At 36.2% G+C, this 22,667-nt stretch overlaps 1 protein-coding gene across 4 annotated transcripts in view; it reads right to left on the bottom strand.

Annotated features, from left to right (window-relative positions):
- Positions 1-22,667, bottom strand: part of LOC111156942 (RNA binding motif protein 27) — a 78,364-nt gene that overhangs the window by 7,283 nt on the left and 48,414 nt on the right. For all 4 annotated transcript variants that reach the window (XM_022518109.1, XM_022518107.1, XM_022518110.1 and 1 more), the window contains 6 exons: positions 22,282-22,422; positions 15,841-15,960; positions 14,840-14,914; positions 14,532-14,696; positions 12,769-12,873; positions 12,459-12,650 (listed from right to left, as the gene is read on the bottom strand). In XM_022518109.1, the coding sequence (XP_022373817.1) occupies positions 12,459-12,650; positions 12,769-12,873; positions 14,532-14,696; positions 14,840-14,914; positions 15,841-15,960; positions 22,282-22,422 (798 nt within the window). The remainder of the gene's footprint in view (positions 1-12,458; positions 12,651-12,768; positions 12,874-14,531; positions 14,697-14,839; positions 14,915-15,840; positions 15,961-22,281; positions 22,423-22,667) is intronic.

The raw sequence follows: 22,667 nt of genomic DNA, 5'->3' as shown, positions 1-22,667 counted from the left end.
ATACATTTACCATCTTCTAAAAAAAATCAGGTGGATGCTGAGAGGAGATCTCATCATAAGGAAAAAGAATTCTTACTATGTGAGGTGATACATATGAACTACACTTATTTCATAGTAATCATTTCACTATATGTACATCTATCAAACCATTATGTTGTCTATCTTAAACTAATACAGTGTTGTACATCAATTATATCTCAATAAACTTGGAGAAAAAAATCTGGTAATGCATGTAATAGACATCTTTTGCCCTTATTCGTTTAACTTACACAGCCCAATTAGAGACTTTTTCACTATTTTGTTCACTTCGGTATTATCTGAATTCTTTCCAGGATTACTGAGGTAAAACATAAACCGAAGGATATTTATAAGTGTAAAACACGATGATCTGATATACATATAAAGAGTGAAGAGTCCCCCTATGTAGTTCATTAACAACATGTTCATCACCTCACATATTTACCTTTTTTCTGATGAGAATATTTAGGTTCTACTACTCTCTTAGCAAATTTCAATTATACAATACAGTGTGGTCAACCACAGTCACCTTGTTATATATTAGATCCTTAGACTTTTTTATTTAAAAAATTTTAAAAAGATGTAGTACTTCTATAACCACAGAAAGTGAGAAAGACTTTTTTAACCTGTATTTACTGGGTTGCCCTCTGAAGAGGGTAGCGGTTCTGTCCTTCAAGAGGAATTTTAGGGCATTAAGTGTACTGCGTATGAACTACTGAAGGAAGAATTAGAAATATAATTTGCAGGCAGTCAGTAGTTAAGAATATATAACTCCCACAATCTAACTTACAACAATAAACAAGATTAGTGATTAGAATAAAGATATATTTTAATAATACCAAGTCAAGAATTTTCACACACTACTGGCAGTGAAACTGATGTAGTTCATTCAACATTACCATGTATATCCAACATAAATTTGTACACATATACACCGAATGATCTAGAAGAATCCTATCAACAGTGTTCATAAAAATAAAGCGAAAATAACCCACATACCTATCCACAGGAGAACTGAAGAATAAACTATGTTATAGTTATACAACTGAAAATTATACTGAAAATTATATGAAGTTCATTGCAAGCAAAGAATCAGCAAATACTCAATCACTGCTCCTAGGGCCAAGAGAGGGTTAGGTTCCTATGAGCCTCTGATCAAAACATTTTCTTCAACTAATCATTTGTTTTATATTTAAAGACCCCGTATTTAAAATATACTGTTGATTCACTGACACTGAACTCATGGCTAAAAGCACTCATGCCTGAACAAAGCTTACGTAATGCATGGGTCTTCACCATAAGGCACATCACAGCCTTCTTGAACTTTCAACAAAGCACCTGAGAACTATATTTTGGGGGTGGGGGGCATTTCAAATAATGAAACTACCAGTGAAAAGCACAAAAGTGAGGAAAATGTGGTACTAAAAAGACTGCAAAAAGAACAGCTGTTTATAGTATGAAAGCTGAAACAAGAAGGACAGAGCATCACCTTAACTGACCTGAACTGGGAACATGGGCATCGGGTAACTCAAATTTTTCACAGCTCCGTCAAAGTCTGAACTGACCACAAAAGCACCTTGAATATTGATTTTTGATCTTACAAATAATATTGCTAGGTAGGTTAATGTGCAAATATGAAATCCATGAATAATGAGTATCAACTGTGTAACAAAAGCAAGGAGGTGATTATCATAAAGTGAGGATAATGGTCACTTTACTGAGGAGGACAGAAAACAATGACTGGAAGGCAGCTGGGAATATTCTTTTTCTTGACCTGAGGGTTAGGTATACACAAGTTTACCTTCTGATAAATCACTGAACTATATACATTTCTACTTGGTATAGTTTATATCAATAAGTATTTTAAATTGAGTATTATCCTTATAATTTTAAGAAAACACCAAACAGCTAAGATATTTATGTTGAAAAAGCAAGGCCTGAGGACGCCTGGGTGGCTCAGTTGGTTAAGCAGCTGCCTTCGGCTCAGGTCATGATCCCAGCGTCCTGGGATCAAGTCCCACATCAGGCTCCTTGCTCGTCAGGGAGCCTGCTTCTCCCTCTGCCTCTGCCTGCCATTCTGTCTGCCTGTGCTTGCTCTCTCTCCCTCTCTTTCTCTGACAAATAAATAAATAAAATCTTAAAAAAAAAAAAAAAAAAGAAAAAGGCCTGAAATGTAGCTCTATATTTATAATATAAGCGCACTCTGATAAAATTTTTTAAGTGAGAGACTTTGTGTATATATTCTTATATTAATAACGTTTTTCTGTAAAGATGTCTAAGATTACAGACTACCTTTTAAGAGTAGGCAGAGATCAAGAAAAGAGGGGCGATTTTTACTTCTGATTAACCATATTTTTAACTGTTTGCATGTACCCATTTTTTTGTTGAAAGTACCTTAACAGCTTTAAAAACGGCCTCTAAAATGTCACATATCTATTATAAATACATAATTTCTCTATACCCACATATGTATTATCTCACACACATATTTGTAATATGGCTTGAAATAATGAAATAGTAGGTAAAAGTTAGCTGTCCATTACTACGGGACTGTTGAAATCCAATGTGGTACATCGATGCAATGAAATACCAAGAAGCCACTAAAAAGAACAGAGCAACACCACGTGCACTAGTATAGCATCATCTCTATTAACAAGCTAATACATAATAAACGAGAAATGCACATGCAAGAGAGTACTGTGTAACATACCACCATTTGGGTTAAAGAGAGACAAAATAATACATATACACAGAATATTTTTGAGAAGATATGTCAGAAACAGAAAACAATAAATGCCTATGGGGAGTGAAATTGAATGGGTATAGAAGGAAACCTTATTTTTCACTGCATACATTTTTATTTCTTTTACACTTTGTACATGTGTGCTGCCCTTCAAAATATAATAAAGTAATTAAAAAAAAATATATATATATACACCAATATATACATGAACATGAGAAAATTAATTATATGCCATCAATGAAAAGTTGTATGTGGTAACTCAGGGGTACTTGGAACCTTAGAGGCAGAAGATACTCAGAGAGAAATTTATCTAGCCCCCACCATTTTCCCAGATCAGAAACTGATGCCAGTTCTGTCAGTCATTATTCATCAATCACCTGACTAGCAAATATGAAAACACAAAACTCAAGTGCTAGTGAGGATATAAGCAAATAGGTACTCTTATCCAATGTCACCACAAGTATGAATTAGTACAGCATTCCTGCAGGGTTATTTGGCAAGCTGTCCCCAAAAAAAAATTTTTTTTTTTTTTTTTTTTGATGGAGAGAGAGATCACAAGTAGGCAGAGAGGCAGGCAGAGAGAGAGGAAGGGAAGCAGGCTCCCTGCTGAGCAGAGAGCCCGATGTGGGGCTCGATCCCAGGACTCTGGGATCATGACCTGAGCTGAAGGCAGAGGCTTTAACCCACTGAGCCACCCAGGCGCCCCCAAGCTGTCCCAAAATTTTAAATATGCATGCCTTTATCTAGTCATCACTCCTACAAACTAATGTCAAAAAAGGGTTTTCACCTGAGATAGTAACATTACTGTGGGGGCATTCTGGGTATCATACAGACTGAAGAGCACTTCCTGGCATTTAACAGCAGTGCTAAAGATGTTGACATGTGTAGGACTGTCCTGCATAACAAATTATTCTACTCAAAATCACCAAATCCAGTAAGATGTATATTAACATCGTTTGTAACAGTGAAAAAAACAGAAAACACACCAGCTATCAAATGGCAGTAAGTTATCAGTAGGTTCACAAATGATCAAAATTACTAAAAGTTTTTTTACATGGTCCAAGGAAGGGCAATAACTGAAGTGCTATTCAGAAAAGTTTCTCTGCATGTTAAATGCAGAGAAAGGGTAACTTTTATTCTGGTAAACGCAAAAGCGTTATTATTACTTGTCAAATGATAAGGTATCAGTTTCATTTACAGTAACACTCTCAAATATTTCCTTCTTCTTGGAAGAAGGAAAGTAAAAACCCTATCTAGAGAGGCTATAGGGAAAAGCTAACTGTATGTGAGAAGTCTACAGTAATTACAACAGAAGTATTCCATTGTCTTATATGAAGTTCCAGGAATGAAGGAGCAGGCAAATTAGAAGTTCTTGCTAGTAAGAACACAAAAAATTGAATAAATTACATAAATATTTTGGGGAGTACAGAAACTCAGACCTCTTTCTTAAGACTCAAAATGCTCTCTGGTTACAAAAGAGAAGACTGCATTGCATCCATAGTATGCAATGATACTAAAGTGATTTTTTTTTAAAGGCATAAATCCCTAAGAAAAGAGAAAATAGGACAGAATACAACACAGCCAAAAAACTGGGGAGCTGAAAAGCAAAGGATTAAGGTCAATATATAGTGCTTACAATTTAAAAATCAAGAAGTAACAGTAAAATCAATTATTTAAAAATGAAAAAATACTCAGAAAATCAGCTGAAAGATTTAAAGGTAGACATTTAAAGAACAGAAAATGAGAATACAATCGGAGAATGTTTAACAATTCGGTAGCTATTCAGTTCACCTGACTCTTCAAATGATGTACACGTAACTTTTAAGAAAACTAAAACATTCCTATCAAAAGAATGTAAGGTACTTAGGTGTTTACTTCTTTCTGTAACTGAATGGTTTCCAAGTCTTCTTCAATGAACATCACAGAAGACACTGTCTTAGAGAAGAATGAAACTCAACCATTCTCTTCCACCAAACATAAAAATAAAGTCAAAATGGATTAAAAATCTAAATTTGAGACCTGAAACAATAAAAATCCTAGAAGAGATCCAAGGCAGTAATTTCTCTGCTATCAGCTGTAGCAATGTTTTTCTAGATAGGTCTCTGGAGGGAAGGGAAATAATAGTAAAAAAAACCCTACTGGAGCTACATCAAAATAAAAAGCCTCTGCACAATGTCAGAAACAATCAACAAAACTGAAAGGCAACCTATGAGAGAATGGGAGAAGATACTTGCAAATGACATATCTGATAAAGGATTAGTATCCAACATACATAAAGAACTTATAAAATTCAACACCTCCCAAAAACATATAATCCAATTAAAAGATGGCCAAAAGACATAAACAGACATTTCTCCAAAGAAGATATCCAGATGGTCAATAGACACATAAACGGTGCTCACCATCACTTATCATCAGGGAAATGCAAATCAAAATTATAGTGAGACACACCTGTCAGAATGGCTTAAGTCAATAACACAAGAAACAACGGGTGTTGACAAAGATGTGGTAAAAGAGGAAGCCTCTTGCACTGCTGGTGAAAATGTGAACTAGGGACAGTCACTGTGGAAAAGAATATGGAGGTTCCTCAATAAGTTAAAAATATAACTATAATTCTGCATCCCCAAAATACAACTATCCTACAATCCAGCAACTGTAACTCTGGATACTTACCCAAAGAATACAAAGACACTAATTCAAAGGGATATATGTACTTTGATATAGCAGCATTATTTAATAACAGCCAAATTATAGAAATAGTCCAAGTGTCCACCGACCGACAAATGTATAAAGATGTGCTGTATATACACACAGACACACAGACAATGAAGTATTACTCAGTTATAAAAAAGAATGAAATCCCTGGCGATTCACAGACCTGTACCCCTGGGGCTAATAATACATTATATGTTAATAAAAAAAAAATAAATTTAAAAAATAAAAAAGAATGAAATCTTGCCATTTGCAATGACATGGGTAGAACTAGAGAGTATTGTGCTGAGCAATTAAGTCAGATGAAGACAAATACCCTATGACTTCACTCATATGTGGAACTGAAGAAACAAAACAAATGAGCAAAGGGAAAAAAAAAGAAAGAGGTAAACCAAGAGACAGACTTATAATGTAGAGAACTGATGGTTATCAGATGGGAGGTGGGTGGGTGGGTGGATGGATGAAGTAGGTGATGGGGATTAAAGAATGCACTTGTCTTTATGAGCACTAGTTAATGTATGGAAGTGCTGAATCACCACATTGTACACCAGAAACTAATATTACACTGTATGTTAACGAATCTAAATAAAACTGTAGAAAAAAGAAGACATTGTCTTAGTTGTCTAAACCAACTACCTAACCTCTTTCCATTCTAACTGATCCTGATTTTTACCACTGACCAAATGGCATATGGAACCATGACTGATTTAATTCAATCAAGGTAACGGTTTCCTCAACAGGGATTAGCTTACAAATGGGTAAGTGACAATTCCGGCTAAGACACATGAGGGCAAGAGTGCTCAGAGAGAGTGGTGCATGTCAGGAGTCGGGTGGGCATGGAGGGTGAGGGTTGAGGCAGGGATATTTTTTTAGAAGGTTATCTCATGATTTTTAACAATGTCATTAAGAAAGGTACTATTCTTTTCAGCCTTTGGACATCCTTTTTAGAGGCCATGAAGTTTGTGGTTGCTGCAGACATCCTGGTGTCACACCATGAAGAAAAGGCTTAAGGAAAAAAGCCAACATACTAGGATACTAGAAGAGAAATATGAAAAGAAGTTGTGTGCCTGAGTTTCTGAATAAATTAAACCTAAAACCTCCATACTGCTAGATTTCTTGAAAAGAAAGTAAATGTTCATATTTCCCAAGTTATTCATGTTTTACTTGCAGCCAAACACAACCTGACATGTATGTATTACTTTCATAATCAGAAAGAAAAAAAAAACAAACAAGTTTCACCCTGTGTCACTGAGTGACACAAGCTAAAACATACTACAACAGTTCAAAAATCTTGTAACTAACTGATGCATACTACTTGAAAATGCGAAAGTGCAGTTCAAGTATTCCAAACATTTAGTTTAAGTAACTCTTCTGTTGAAACTTGCCAAACTTCTCTTTAATCAGGGGCAAAGGAATGTACCTTAGCTCTTGTCCTGTCTGTGCCCTCAAGCAAGGCTCTATGGATTTAAAATTTTCATCTTCTGACCTAAAGTTTAATATTAAAATACTTAGAGGGAATTCTTCATAAAGGTCTTTAATATCCTCAGATCTCTGTCAAATGAAAGATACATAAATAAGGACTCTTTTTAAAAGTTCTTTCCAAACTCACTGATTTTACCTTAAAAATACATAAAATTCTCTTTATATGCTACATAATACTACTTTATATTTTTAAACTTAAATACTTAATATAAAAAGTAATATGGGGATGCCTGGGTGGCTCAGTGGGTTAAGTCTCTGCCTTTGGCTCAGGTCATGATCTTGGGGTTCTGGGATTGGGCCCCGCATCGGGCTCTCTGCTCAGCGGGGAGCCTGCTTACCCCACTCTCTCTGCCTGCTGCTCTGCCTACTTGTGATCTCTCTCTCTCTCTCTGTCAAATAAATAAATAAAATCTTAAAATAAATAAATATATATATATATATATATATATATATATATATATATATATATATATGGTAACATATACCATCTCTCAATAAACTAGAGTCATCAGGCCAAATGTGGTCCGGCAACTTATGTTTGATGGCCTGTGAGATAAGAATGGTTTTTATGTTTTTAAAAGGTTATTAAGAGTGAAAAAGAAGAGAGGTTCCTGTGTGGCTCAGTAAGTTAAGTGTCTGCTTTCTGCTCAGGTCATGATCTCAGGGTCCTGGAATTGAGCCCAGCATCAGGCACCCTGCTCAGCGAGGAGTCTGCTTCTCCCTCTCTCTTGGCCCCTACCCTACGTGTGCTCTCTCAAATAAATAAATAAAAATCTTAAAACACAAAACCAAACAAAAAACTGGGGTGCCTGGGTGGCTCAGATGATTAAGTGTCTGCCTTCAGCTCAGGTTGTGATCCCAGGGTCTTGGGATTAAGCTGTACATTGGGCTCCCTGCTTGAGAGGGAGCCTGCTTCTCCCTCTCCCTCTGCTGTTGCCCGCTTGTGCTCTCTCACTGTCAAAAAAATAAACGAAATCTCTAAAACAAACAAACAAACAAACAAAAAAACTTAAAAAGAAAAGGAACACCACCTGGCTGGCTCAGGTGGAAGAACACGTGACTCTTGATCTCAGAGCCCTGAGTTTGAGCCCCATATTGGGTGCAGAGATTACTTAAATAAAAAAAATTTTTAATTAAAAAAAAGAAAAGAAAAAAGAGAAAAGGAGCAGATGAAGGAAGAGGCAAAAGAAAACCTGAGAGAGACTGTATATAGCCCACAAAAACCTAAAATAGTTACTAACTGGTCCTTTACAGAGAAAGTCTGCTGACCTCTGATATAGGCTATTAAAATATTTATATGTGGGGCACCCGGGTGGCTCAGTTGGTTAACCATCTGACTCCTGGTTTCAGCTTAGGTCACGATCTCCTGATCATGGGATCGTCATGGGATCAAGCCACAAGCTGGGCTCTGTACTTAAGAATCTGCTTCAGATTCTCCTTCTCTCCCTCTCTGTCCTTCTCCATGCACATGCACGCTTGCACTCGTTCTCATAAATTCTTTAAAATATTTATATATAACATGTTTAATGTTATAATAGTTCTCACTGTACATTAAATAGATTACATATTTTAAATATGTATATACTTTAATTTACACTTTTTTTAAAAAAAATATAAGCACCTGGGATCTAAGAGCCCAACATTAACACATCTCCTCTAATTTGGTTTTTAAATAAACAGTATAAAAACACTAATATGGGGTGTCTGGGTGGCTCAGTCAATTAAGCACCTGCCTTATGATCCCAGGGTCCTAGGATCGAGCCCTGCATCAGGCTCCCTGCTCAGTGGGGAGTCTGCTTCTCCCTCTCCCTCTGCTACTCCACTCCACTCGTGCTCAGTCGCTATCTTGTTAACTATCTCTCTCTCTCAAATAAATGAATAAAATCTTTAAAAAATACTAATATTGGGGGCGCCTGGGTGGCTCAGTGGGTTAAAGCCTCTGCCTTCAGCTCAAGTCATGATCCCAGGGTCCTGGGATGGAGCCCCACATCAGGCTCTCTGCTCAGCAGGGAGCCTGCTTCTTCCTCTCTTTCTCTGCCTACTTGTGATCTCTGTCAAATAAATAAAATCTTAAAAAAAAAATACTAATATTGGGGTGACCGGGTGGCTCAGTCAGTTAAGCATATGCCTTCAGCTCAGGTCATGATCTCAGGGTCCCGGGATCAAGCCCTGTGACCAGCTCCCTGCTCAGCTGGGAGTCTGTTTCTTTCTCACCTGCTGCCCCCCACTTATGTACGGCTGCTCTCTCTGCCTCAAATGAATAAATAAAATCTTTTAAGAAAACAACAACAGTAATATTTCACCCTAAACATGAATGTGATATTAAGAAGTCTGATTTAAAAAGTAATATATGTTCATTTGGAAAACAAAGCAAATAGGTCCTCAGAAAGAAAACAATGAAAAACCAACTTGAATTCTGCCAACCTAGAAATATAAATTTAATGAACTTTCATTCCAAGTTTATGGATAATCTTGTATCCCACTTTTTTTTTTAACCTAAAAGTCAATCCTGAGAATTTTCTTGTAGCATTATTCTTTAAAAACAAGTTTTCAATAGCAGCAAAATGCCACTGAAAATTTAGATTGTTCCCTTTTCATTATTATAAGGGGTGCTATACTAAGCATCCTTATAGCTCTTATTTGCATACAACCATAATTCCCTTATGATAAATTCTTAGAAGCAGATTACTGGATAAAAGAATAAACTGAAGGATTCCAGAATTAGGTCCTCATACTGCAAAAGAGCTTCACTGAACCCATCCACCATCTTTTCATACAGGTATGGTTCATTCATGATCCTTACAGAATCATTAAGGACAATAAAAGAATACTGAAAATATCCATTTTACCTTTGCCTTTGTGGGATATAAAATACCTCAAAGAAGTTTACTAAATCTATTTACAATACCGTCTAGGCATATATATGTTTGCTTAATCTATTTACAATACTGTCTAGGCATATATATTTCGTAGTTCCTTCAAAGAAAACATACTACACTGCCCAATTATCCATTACTAGGGTATGTTTCTAGCACTCAAGACTGTCTAATAGCACCCTATTAAAACAAACAAACAACAAAACACCATCAAAACTGATGGCAAGGGTGCCTGGGTGACATAGTCGTTAATGGCTGCCTTCGGCTCAGGTCATAATCCCAGGGTCCTAGGATCGAGGCTCACATCGGGCTCCCTGCTCAGCAGGAAGCCTGCTTCTCCCTCTCCCCATGCTTGTGTTCTCTCTGTATGTGTCTCTCTGCCAAATAAATAAATCTTTTAAAAAACAAAACAAACCCCCCCCAAAATTTGATGGCAACGTCTCCTTCTCAAAGTTACCTCATCTGCACTGCTTTGTTTGCTCCTTCCCCAAATGCTGGGACATGCCCCTTTTCACAAACCAAATGCCATCATTTCAGACTTATCAAATATATGTATACATGAAAATTGGTTATCAGATGCTCTAGAATGACCCTACTTATGAGAAGGAAAGAGATACATGTGAACATGAGTTCTGGGCTAAACCTTACACATCTACATAGTCTCCAGAGACCCTCAAGATACAACACACAGTCTCCTACCTAACAAAGATAACCTTGTTTTTGTAACTAGAACTCTCTGCAAATTCAAATTTAAAACAATTCTGCTTTGCTTCAGTACTGCCACACCAGAGCTCATAATGGGTTTAAATGCCCAACGTATTTGGCAAGAAGATAATAATTTTATATACTCAACATCAAAAGACAAAAATCACATTCTCCCAGCTCCCCAAGAATACCCTGCACATGGGTAGCTCTCCTCTCCATATCTTACTCCTCAAGAAGTCACTTTAAAGCTAGTCTCTCAGTTTACTATATATATATATTGGTCAGGCTGGTGAAAGAAACTGGCTCAAGAATGAACAGAATGGGGGCACCTGGGTGGCTCAGTGGGTTAAGCCTCTGCCTTAGGCTCAGGTCATGATATCAGGGTCCTGGGATCAAGCCCCGCATTAGGCTCCCTATAAGGGAGCCTGCTTCCCCCCCGGACCGCCTGCCTCTCTGCCTACTTGTGATATCTCTGCCTCTCTGCCTACTTGTGATATCTCTCTCAGTCAAATAAATAAATAAAAATCTTAAAAAAAAAAAGAAAAGGAATGAACAGAATGCAGCCAACATAGCTCTCAAATCTGGACACTTTAACAACCCACTATTCTCTAAATGTCAGAATGAGAAAAGATTAAGGGGCATCATACTAATAAGAAACAATGTGTGAGGTCTTGCTGTTTAAGACTTCCTTCACTATCTTGAACACATAATAGGGCTGAAAATGGGGGCAGCCCTCAGTCGGCTTAGAGTCCAACTCTATAGATTTCAGCTCAGGTCATGATCTCAGGGTCCTGGGATCAATCCCTGCATGGGGCAGGGCACTGGGCACGGAGTCTGCTTGAGATTCTCTCTTCCCCTCTGTCCCTCCCCACAATTCATGCTCACTTGCTCACTCTCTAAATAAATAAATAAATAAATAAATAAACAAACAAACAGGACTGAAAATGTTTTCTCTCAAAAAAGTTGTTTGAGGAGCAGGGATTCCAGATGTTAAGTCAACTGTGTGTATTTTTATTTTGGTTCTACCACTTACTAACTGTATGATCTTGGCTGGTTTACTCTTAAGTTTTATTTATTTATTTATTTATTTATTTATTTATAAAGATAGTTTTTTTTTTTTTTTTTTTTTTTTTTTTTTTTTAAGATTTTACTGATTTTTTTTTGACAGAGAGACACACAGAAAGAGAGAACACAAGCAGGGGGAGTGAGGTGGGAGAAGCAGGCTCCCCAATGAGCAGAGAGCCTGACGCCAGGCTGGATTCTAGGACCCTAGGATCATGACCTGAACCGAAGGCACACGCTTAACAACTGAGCCACCCAGCCGCCCCTACTCTTAAGTTTTAAACTTTCATTTTCTCATCTGTACACACAGAATTTCACATGCACTTTATACAGTTATTTAAGATTAAATGAGATCATATATGAAAATGCTCTAGCACAAGTAACACTCAGTATTTATTAAATGAATGAGTGGAAAGAGAATATACTCAGTTAAAGGAGCAAATTAAAGACAGTCACCTGTAACAAATCTCTGTATACATGTTTATCTAAAAGTGTTTGCCACTATATACAAAATATAGTGATACATGTCTCTTATTCTAATAAATTCCTCCTTTGAATTCTGCCTTCATCCCAAGCTATTTTCACTTATTGACTATAAACACCTGCTAAACCATGTAATAACCATAAAAAAAAAAATCAAATATTTGCTTGGGAACAACCTGTCAGTACAAACACATTTATGGGGAGCATTATGGAATTACAAAGCATGAGCTGCTTCTTGACCTTCAAATATATTAATAAGAATCTGCTAATACCCATTTTTTTACAACTTGATTTTCTAATCTATAAAACAGAAGGCAGCAAGAAAATGCCGAATACAGTGTTTTTAGAGTTGGCATCTGCCTACTTTAAAAACTTACTGAGAAATGCTGAAGTAATTCATCTTTTTCCTCCTCAATGAATCCCCCAACTGACAGTGCTTTAGGGCGGTGGTCCACCACCATGTGATTCAGTGAGCCCCTTCCTCTTCCTCCACGGCCTCTGCCTCTTCCTCGACCTTGAGAGGACATGGTCTTTCCTCGACCCACAGGTAAAATACCTAATCGTGCAGCCTGAATAACAAAAGGTAGAATATAATACACATTGTCAGACTGAACCTTGGAAAACAGAGATAGAAAAAAGTATTATCTGAGGCGTTAACCATAGTGGGTAGCTCCTCTTAAATCTCACCTCAACCTGTAATTGACTGAGTTTTTTCCGTAACTCTGTTGTGTCTTCTCCTGAGGATAGCCTCTTGTGAAGGTCCAGTTCAGTATCTAATAGTTCTTTCTGAGCCTTTGGAAAAATTAAGAGTAAAAATGTATTTGTTTAAAAAAAATGTTAGATAACATCTAAGATCTTATTCAGAATATTATACTTACAGGATGACACATCTCTTTTGGCAAAATGAGAATAAGAGGATGCAATAAACCTGAGTGTTTTAGGGAAGGTTAACTGTACAAAAACACACAGAGAGTATACTGATACCAGTAAAAAATAATAAGCAGTATTACTGCTTAAGATGGCCTAAAATTCAGACCTTGGAAACAGTCAGCTGAGAAGAGGGAGCTGAGACTAATTTTCTAATAGTAAAGAGTCATGAATGAAACACAGGCAAAACAGATTACACAGGAAATACTCATTAATGATACAAACATAAATAATAGCAACATAATGCTTCCAGATTTGAACCCTACAACTATTGTCATTCTCTTTTTGGTATGAGGGACAAACTATCTGTCTTCAGATGGAGTGACTGTGAGAGAATTTCTTTCCCCCTACATATACTCTCTAATTTTTTAAACGTGTATATGTTCCTTCTATAACTGGGGGACATTTCAATAAAAATATTTTATTGTATTTTTTCAAAATAATGTTGATGAAATACTTTATATCTCTCTAGTAATAAAGAGCCACAATTTCAAATCCATTATAATACTGTACATAAAAATTTGCATTCTATATATCTGATAAATTTTTTATTCCGAGTTCCTAAAGGGCCAGAAATGAATCTAAAACTCCACTCAGGGATGCGGTATAATAGAACCACTGCGTACAGCAAGTATTCTCCTAGGGTAAGGAACAAATGGCAATTAATAAAATAAGACTTACATGGATCTAGAACTTCTGATTAATCTTTTCAACAGAATACCACATTTTTACCCACATAAAGCCGATGATACCTTTTGAATATTAAAAGAGATAGTTCCACTGTGCTATAATATTAGAAAAACAATTCATGTAACAGGAAAACACACTTGTTTCTTGCCATCACTCTAACAATTTCATCTTCAGGAAAGGGAGCGAAAAATCCAGTTAAAAAACACATCTTTGGGGCGCCTGGGTGGCTCAGTGGGTTAAAGCCTCTGCCTTCGGCTCGGGTCATGGTCCCAGGGTCCTGGGATCGAGCCCCGCGTTGAGCTCTCTGCTCAGCAGGGAGCCTGCTTCCTCCTCTCTCTCTGCCTGCTTCTCTGCCTACTTGTGATCTCTGTCGGATAAATAAATAAAATCTTTAAAAAAACAAAAAACAAAAAACAACAAAAAAACCCCCACATCTTTGTTTAAAGAGGGTATTAGCACCTCTTTCAAAGAGAGTACACAGAATATATAGAAACATTAAAAAAAAAAAAAACTGTCACTGGGGCGCCTGGGTGGCTCAGTGGGTTGAAGCCTCTGCTTTCAGCTCAGGTCATGATCCCAGGGTCCTGGGGCGGAGCCCCACATCGGGCTCTCTGCTCAGCAGGGAGCCTGCTTCCCTCCTCTCTCTCTCTCTGTCTACTTGTCAGCTCTGTCAAATAAATAAATAAAATCTTAAAAAAAAAAAAAACAACTGTCACTCTAATTGTCTCCCTATTAGACTATTAGCTACCTAAGGCTTCCAGTGTATTTTCAAAGGCCAAGCATGTAACAGATGTTCGACAGTACTATGCTGAATGGAAAATACAAATAGATACCTCTGTTTTTGTCTTTACTTTAGATGGTGTGGAGACTGCAGAAGATGTTTTTAATTCATCTTTCAACTGTGAGATCTTTTCACCAAGCTCTTTCAAAGTCTTCATTATATTTGCTCTCTCTTCTGGTTTCATGTTTTTGTTCTTTTCTAGCTTAGATATTAGCATCTATAAAATAAACAGAAAAAAGTAAAACTATGCTTAGTAAATTTTCATACAAATAACGCCTTATAAACTTTACTATGAGGGATATCTCTGTAAAATCCATTGAATCCATCAATTCCAGCAGGCAAATAATGAGCTCGTCTCACCTTCTGGCATTCTATTTGTTTTTCTAGCACTTCTTGCCTCTTTTTCCTCATGTCTTGTTGTAGCTTCAATGCTTCCTATATGAAAAGATTAAAAGAATCAGTAATGGATAACAAAATTTGCCAACATTTGCATACATCTGATAAAAGACCAACTCAATTCTTCCAGGTCATCCCTATACTATTCAAGAAAAATTTTGCTCCTAATCAAAAAACAGCTGAAACCAGAATGAAACCTTTAAATATATTTTCTGTATGAGAGTTTATATTTATAACTGTACTTGAAAAAATATTTAAAATGCCAAACACTGTATCTATGACATTTACATTCACTTGAATAATGTAAATGTATTTATGAAGAAAAACAAGATCTGTTTTCGTTTGCCAATGTAAAAAGCCAATCTTTATTTTCCAAGTTTAATGTTTAAAAAATGTGAGATGAAGCTAGAGGACAGAAATCATAGCAAATTCTATGGATCTTTGCCAGGAAAAAATTGCCTCTCACCCCTCTCTATTAATCAAATCTCCAATTATACTGAGATAATACATATAAATATCTATTTTATTTGAAAAACTCATACGAGTTTAAAATCTAAAAAGATAAAGCAACTCAGAACTGAGTCATATGAGTAACAACGACATAAATGTTTTACTTTATGTGAAATATTTTCTAACTTACAAAGCAAGAGAGGAATTAAAAGAGGAAATGATGAAATAAAACTGCTTCTTTACCTTGGAGGAAAAAACCAAAACAGGACAACTCAGTGTTCTTTATTTCTATATGGAAAGAATTCTTTCCCTGTGATTCATGCAGCCAGTGAAAGGCAACAGCAAAATATTTTTTGTCTCTTCTTTTTTTCAAATATACACTACATCCAGAAGCAGCTAAATAAACATTTTAATGTAGTTCCATAACAACATGAACTATTCAAATGTGTTAACATAATCACTTAGGAATTCAACGGGTCATTTCCTCTTAAGGAAATTAGAATCAAGGCTGTTACCTGCTTCTTTTTAAGAACTTCTTGAACATCATGAGATTTAGACCCTGAACAAAGTTTTGAAGGTGTCTTTAAGTTTGAGGAGCTGTAAATCATTTTTGGATGGCCTGGAGCTGAAAATATCTATGAAACACAAATATAATTAAATTAAATTTTAGAAACGCTTTCAAGTAATTTTTTAGAAAGTCTGCATGTATTTGTTTTTTTTTCTTAGGAGTTAAAACTTTTTTTACATTTAAAAAGTTCACTTACGAGTTTTTTATGTATACATAAATTCAACTGTCACTCAAATATAAAAACAAAAATTAATTTTAGCAATAATGTGTTTTGGGATGCAATCACATTATTCCTCTTCTCCTTATATTTTTTTTAATTGAGAGAAAAAGAACTGTAGCCCCTTATTATCTAGGAGCGGGCCAACTACTCTGGGTGAGGCCTTACTCTCCTGCTAAACAAAAACACTTTCACAGAGTATCAACCTCCAACAAGGCCACTCTTGGGACCAGGATGGGTCAAGACAAAAACAAGACCACTCCACAATCACGACTGAACCGACACAAAAGAGAGGAATACTAACTAAACAATAAAAACAAATAAAGATCTCTCTAACCTAACAGGAATGACTGCAACTTCTTTACCAATTACAGCTTTAGCCTCATTCTAGTTTTCCCTCCTTCTAGGTTAAGACTAACTGAGACATCTAATCACAGAATTACTCCTGTTTCCTTAAACCCTCCTCCAAATCACCTAACACAGGATTAAAGTACTTTGTAAACATAATCTTATTGTATTTAATAAAATGCTACATGAATTTATAATCAAACATAAGACAAGTAGTTAGTTCACAGATCTGAGCAAAGTAGTGGTCATCTTTACTGTGCTAGTTTTGGTATTTAGATTCCTTTCCCCTTCTGAACAGACCACTGTCCAGTTAGTCTTCCCTTAAGGCACAGAACTACATGGTATAGTACAATCTTTCTGGTTCAAGTCTTTCCTAACATACACTCCTTTTAATTATTAACTATTAATTAAATATATAAGGGACAAAGAATATAATATCAAGAAATTCACAGAAACTTCTATTGTGTAAATATCATTAAATATTCATAACCATACATTAAACTTCTCTCCATCATACTTCTCTCAAGAGTTAACTGTTGTTATTAACTATTAATTAATTATTTATTATTAATTGAATATATAAGGGACAAAGAATATAATATTGAGAAATTCACAGAAACTTCAACTGTGTAAATAATATCATTAACTATTCATAACCATATACAAAACTTCTCTCAATCACACAGTAGTCAACTATCCTCAAAATTAAGCTACTTTAACTATACAAGAGTCTCTAAAGTACTGCAGGAACCCTACATGGCTGAAATTCATGTTACTACTTATTAAAATAAAAATGGCAACACCTCCAATTTATTAAGCACTATAGTACATATTAAAAACTCCCCTTCCATGCTTTACTAACACGAAACTTTTCAACTCCCACAGCAACTCAATTTATTGAAAACATGACCATGTTTTAAACAACATGAAAATGTTCAATCCCCACAGCAACTCAATTTATTAAAAAGGAAACCAATGCTCCCGAGTTATCTAATACACCAGTAAGAGGCAGGTAAAGTCAGTCAGGGCTGTCTGACTTCCAAATCTGTAACTGTCTTTATTTTGGTATCTTTTTATAGGAATTTTTAAAACAAAAGAGTTATATTACCAATGTGATGTATCCATCACTAAGCACCACCGATTATCAGGACATAAAATACAGTAGTTTCCCCTTATTCACAGTTGGGCTTTCCACGCTTTCAGTTACGTGAGGTCAACTATAGTCTGGAAACAGATGAACCTCTGACTCATCAGGTCATCAGTAGCCTAACACTACGTCACAATGCCTGTATCATTCACCTCACTTTACCTCAACATATAGGCATTTTATCACCTCACACCATCACATGAACAAGTACTAGTTATAGTACAATATTTTGAGAGCAACCTCTCTTTTATTAAAGTATATTGTTATAATTGTTCCACCTTATTATCGTTGTTATTCATTTCATTGTGCCTAATTTATATATTAAACTTTATTATGGGTAGAAATATACAGAAAAAACATTAGGATTTGTTACTTTCTATGGTGTCAGGCATCCACTGGGGGTCTTGGAAAGTATCCCCTGCAGCTAAGGGGAGACTATTATAATCTTATTTTACTTAAATCCCCAACTCCACATTCATACCGAAACACCGCATTGTTTTATCTATAAATATTTCAGTTATATCATTAAAAAATAAGGACCTCTTTTTTAAACATAACCACAATACCATCATCACACTTAAAAACAGTAACTCCTTAATATGATTAGATATTCACATCCTAAGACTGTATTATAATTTTCTAAACATTTTTTCCCATTAAGGTCCATCTACTGACACTGGTTATATCTCTCTTTTTTTTTTTTTTTAAAGATTTTATTTATTTGACAGAGAGAGAGAGATCATAAGTGGGCAGAGAGGCAAGCAGAGAGAGAGAGGAGGAAGCAGGCTCCCTGCAGAGTAGAGAGCCCGATGTGGGACTCGATCCCAGGACCCTGAGATCATGACCTGAGTTGAAGGCAGGGGCTTAACCCACTGAGCCACCCAGGTGCCCCTGGTTATATCTCTTTTAAGTCTCCTGTAAAACTGTTTCATTTCCCGTCTCTTTTTCTTGCAAATTGTTAAAGAAAGCACGTCACTCATCCTGCAGTATTCACCACAGAATTACTACGATACTCTGGTTAAGACATTCTGCTATCCTATGAATGTCCTTTAAATCAGTGAGGAACAGATCTACAGCCTTTATGACAATTTTTCATTCTTTGACAGGATTCTAGAAATCTCTCACAACTTCATTTTCTGGATGGATAAAATATTCTAGGATCATCTAGAATACTGTCAGCCCTAGATCTGGGGATAGCCATTTCTTCAAGAACCCCTGGCTCTGAGTGCTTGGGAGGGGGCAGGGGGTTATTACCCTTGGAATGATTATTATTTCCAGATCTTTTCAGTGAGCAGAATTAAGCAATGTTCTAGAGTTTTTTTATTGCTTGTTTTTTAAGATAAAACAGTACCTGAATTTGTATCAATACAGTTGATCCTTGAATAACTCAGGAGTTAAGGGATGCTGACGCCCCACCCCACAGCCAAAAATCCACATATTTAACTTCTGACTCCCCCCAAAACTTAATAGCCTACTGTTGACCAGAAGGCTTATTGATAACATGAACAATTAACACATACTTTGTATGTTACATACTGTATTCTTATGATAATAAATTACAGAAAACACTTAGAAAATTGTAAGAGAAAATACATTTACAGCCTTTACTGTAATTATTTTAAAAATTCATGTTTAAAAGAGCCCAGACGTCCATCAATAGATGAACGGATAAAGATGTGGGGGGTGTGTGTGTCTGTGTGTGTGTATATACACTCAGCCATCAAAAAGAATGAAATCTTATGGGACACCTGGGTGATTCAGTTGGCTAAGCATTTGCCTTTGGCTTAGGCATGATCTCAGGGTCCTGGGATTGAGCCACCCATAGGGCTCCTTAATCGGCGGGGAGCCTACATCTTCCTCTCGTCCCTGCTCATGTTCTCCTTCTCCCTCAAATAATAAATAAAATCTTCAAATAAAATAAACTTATCTGAATAAATTTAAAAACATAATCGTGTACCAGAAAAGAATTCTTAAAAAAAGAATGAAATCTCGTCATTTGAAACAATGGGAGAGAACTAGAATGTATTATGCTAAGCAAAATATAAGTCAGATAAAGATAAATACCATATGATTTTACTCATATGTGAACATAAGGGAAGTGAAGGAAAAATAAAATATTATAAAAACGAAGAAGGAGATAAATCGTCTGGGTGCCTCAGTGGGTTTAGCCTCTGCCTTTGGCTCAGGTCATGATCCCACTGAGCCTGGGATTGAACCCTGCATCGGGCTCTCTGCTCAGCGAGGAGCCTGCTTCCCTCTCTCTCTGCCTGCCTCTCTGCCTACCTGTGCTCTCTGTCAAATAAGTAAGATAAAATAAAAAACAAGGGAGAGACTCTTAACTACAGAGAACAAACTGAGGGTGGCTTGGGGGTGGGCAACAGGGTGATGGGCATTAAGAAGGGCACTTGATGTAATGAGCCCTGGGTCTTCTATGCAACTAATGAATCACTAAATTCTACCCCCAAATTAATAATAAACTACATGTTAACTAACTTAATTTAAATAAAACCATAAACAGATAGACAGATAAGTATATAGAAAAGTAAATACTAAAGTTCCATGTTCAGGCGGACCTGGCACAATTCAAATCCAAGTTGTTCAAGGATCAACCATAGTTTCAATTCAAAGCAGGACTACAGTGTTTTTACTTAACCTCATCTACCATATACTCCTTTTCAACCACATTAAAAATCTCAGTTGTCAGTGACAACAATATAATTCATTTGATTTAACCTACAATGCTCACAAACCAGCTTCAGAATGCTAACAATGCCAACAACATGATTGTTAAAAAATAACTTTGCAGGGGCACCTGGGTGGCTCAGTGGGTTAGGCCTCTGCCTTCAGCTCAGGTCATGATCCCAGGGTCCTGGGATCAGGCCCGGCATCAGGCTCTCTGTTCAGCGGGGAGCCTGCTTCCCCTCTCTCTCTACCTGCCTCTCTGCCTACTTGTGATCTCTGTCTGTCAAATAAATAAATAAAATCTTTAAAAAAAAAAAAAAAACTTTTTAAAATTGCTTTTTGTGGGGGGGGCCTGGGTGGTACAGTTGGTTAAGTTTCCAGCTCTTGGTTTCAGCTCAAGTTGTGATCTTAGGGTCGTGGACAGGCTCTAAGCTCAGTGCACAGTCTGCTTGGGTTTCTCTCTCCCTTTCTCTGTCCATCCCCCCAATGTGCTCATATACACTCGTGTGTAAGTGCTCTCTTTCTCTCAAATAAATAAATTTTTTTAATTGCTTTTTGTCCTCAGGGTTTATCTCACTATGAATATACAGTCAAGTAACTGTGTTTTAAAGCCTTTTACGCAAACACCAGTCAATCTGTCTTTTCTTTTTAATTTTTAGAGATGAATTTTTTCATTTTATTTTATAACTGCATTCACCATTTACATGGTTCCAAGACAAATTTCCAAAACAAGACATAGTCAAAGTTGTCTAGTTTCTTCTTTTCTTGTTGTAACCATCAAGATTTAAATTTTAGAAATTAAAAAATTTTTTTCAAATTAATTTTAGGAATTTTTGTTCCTGTCAATAAGCAAATATTTCTATGTGTTCATTGGACCTACTTGTTTATACTAACAGGGCTGACTATATATGTTTTGTTCCATTTTACTCTTCTTTTTACCTAGTACATACTGATGATCACCTCATGGTTCATATGAAGATACTCCTCCTTCCATTGTAAAGTTGCACATATGCTATTCTATGAATGTACAACTACATTTTAAGTAACTAGTCCCCTACTGATGGACATCTGGGTTGTTTCCAGTCTTTTGCTATCATAAAGAGCTTACAACTACTAGTCTTGTACATATATTTTTTCATAGTTTGACAAATATACTTTTGGCATACATTCTGAGGAGGAGGATTACTGATTTAGAATAAACGTATACATAATTTTGCGAGACACTGCCAAATTTGCTTTCATGGCATTTCCATCGGCATCTAAATATCAGATCTTTTTGGAAATTATCCTAGCTTATTATGTAAGTTAAAAATGGATCTAATTTTATCTTTTCTATATGGCTATATAGTTATCCATATACCATCAATCAAAAAGTCCATATTTTCCCCACTAGCCTAAGATACTGTTTTGACATCTAAAAATTCCTTTTTGCAAGTGAGTCTGTTTCTTGTCTTTTATTCTGTTCTCTTAGTCTATCCATGTGCCAGTATCAACTGACTTGGTTATACAGACTTCATAATATTTCTTACCATCTAGTAGGGCTAGTGCTAGTACCCCCTTGTTCTTTTTCAGAATTTCTCAGGCCCTCTTTGAAATAATCACCATTGTGGAAAGTCACCATACAGATATATTCCTAAAGCAAAGAAACTTCTTAAAATATATTCCAAAGTTAGACTTCTGATTACAACAGAATCTTCTTCATTATGTTCTTATTTAAAGAGGAAAAGAAACGGACTAAGAACGACATCTCCCTATTAATAAGTGGTTAAAATTTTCAAATTCCTACTTCACTTTGAGTAGGAAAAAAAATTTAACTGCCCATTTCTAGCATAATCACGGAAATTAGAGAAGTCTATCTGCCACACTCAGGTTAGCTCTCACATTTACCTTGATTGAAGAAACAAGACATTACAAATTTGGATGAAAGTCAATGTCTTAATTTCTCTCTGTCACTAAACAGCTTTAAATAATCTGAGAAGCACAGAAATACGAACCTGGCAATCCTCTCCAGCACCACCCGGCTGACTCAATAAGTGTGATGCGTCAGTCTGGTTACCACTTGCATGTCCAAGACGATGCTTAACAGGAACTTTGTTAAGAACATAGGCGCCCGATGTCTGCGGTTTACTCATCATCTGCACACAAAATAAGCACATATTTGGTCAAAATTTTTAAAATGCCCAGGAATAATACAAATTCAGGGTGGTGATTACCATGGGGAAGAAAATAAGGAAATGAGAAGGGAGGGTGCTTCAATTACCCATAGGTTTTATTTTTTAAGTGGTAGATATAGAAATGATTGCCATTATCCATACTTCTATGGATATCTGAAAAATGTCATACCAAAATGCATGCAGGTATGTATATATGCTCATACAGA

The sequence above is a fragment of the Enhydra lutris genome, unplaced genomic scaffold (assembly GCF_002288905.1).
Source record: "Enhydra lutris kenyoni isolate GAN:26980312 unplaced genomic scaffold, ASM228890v2 scaffoldscaffold50, whole genome shotgun sequence".
NCBI lineage: Eukaryota > Metazoa > Chordata > Mammalia > Carnivora > Mustelidae > Enhydra > Enhydra lutris.
This window is presented reverse-complemented; position numbering and strand designations above follow the sequence as displayed.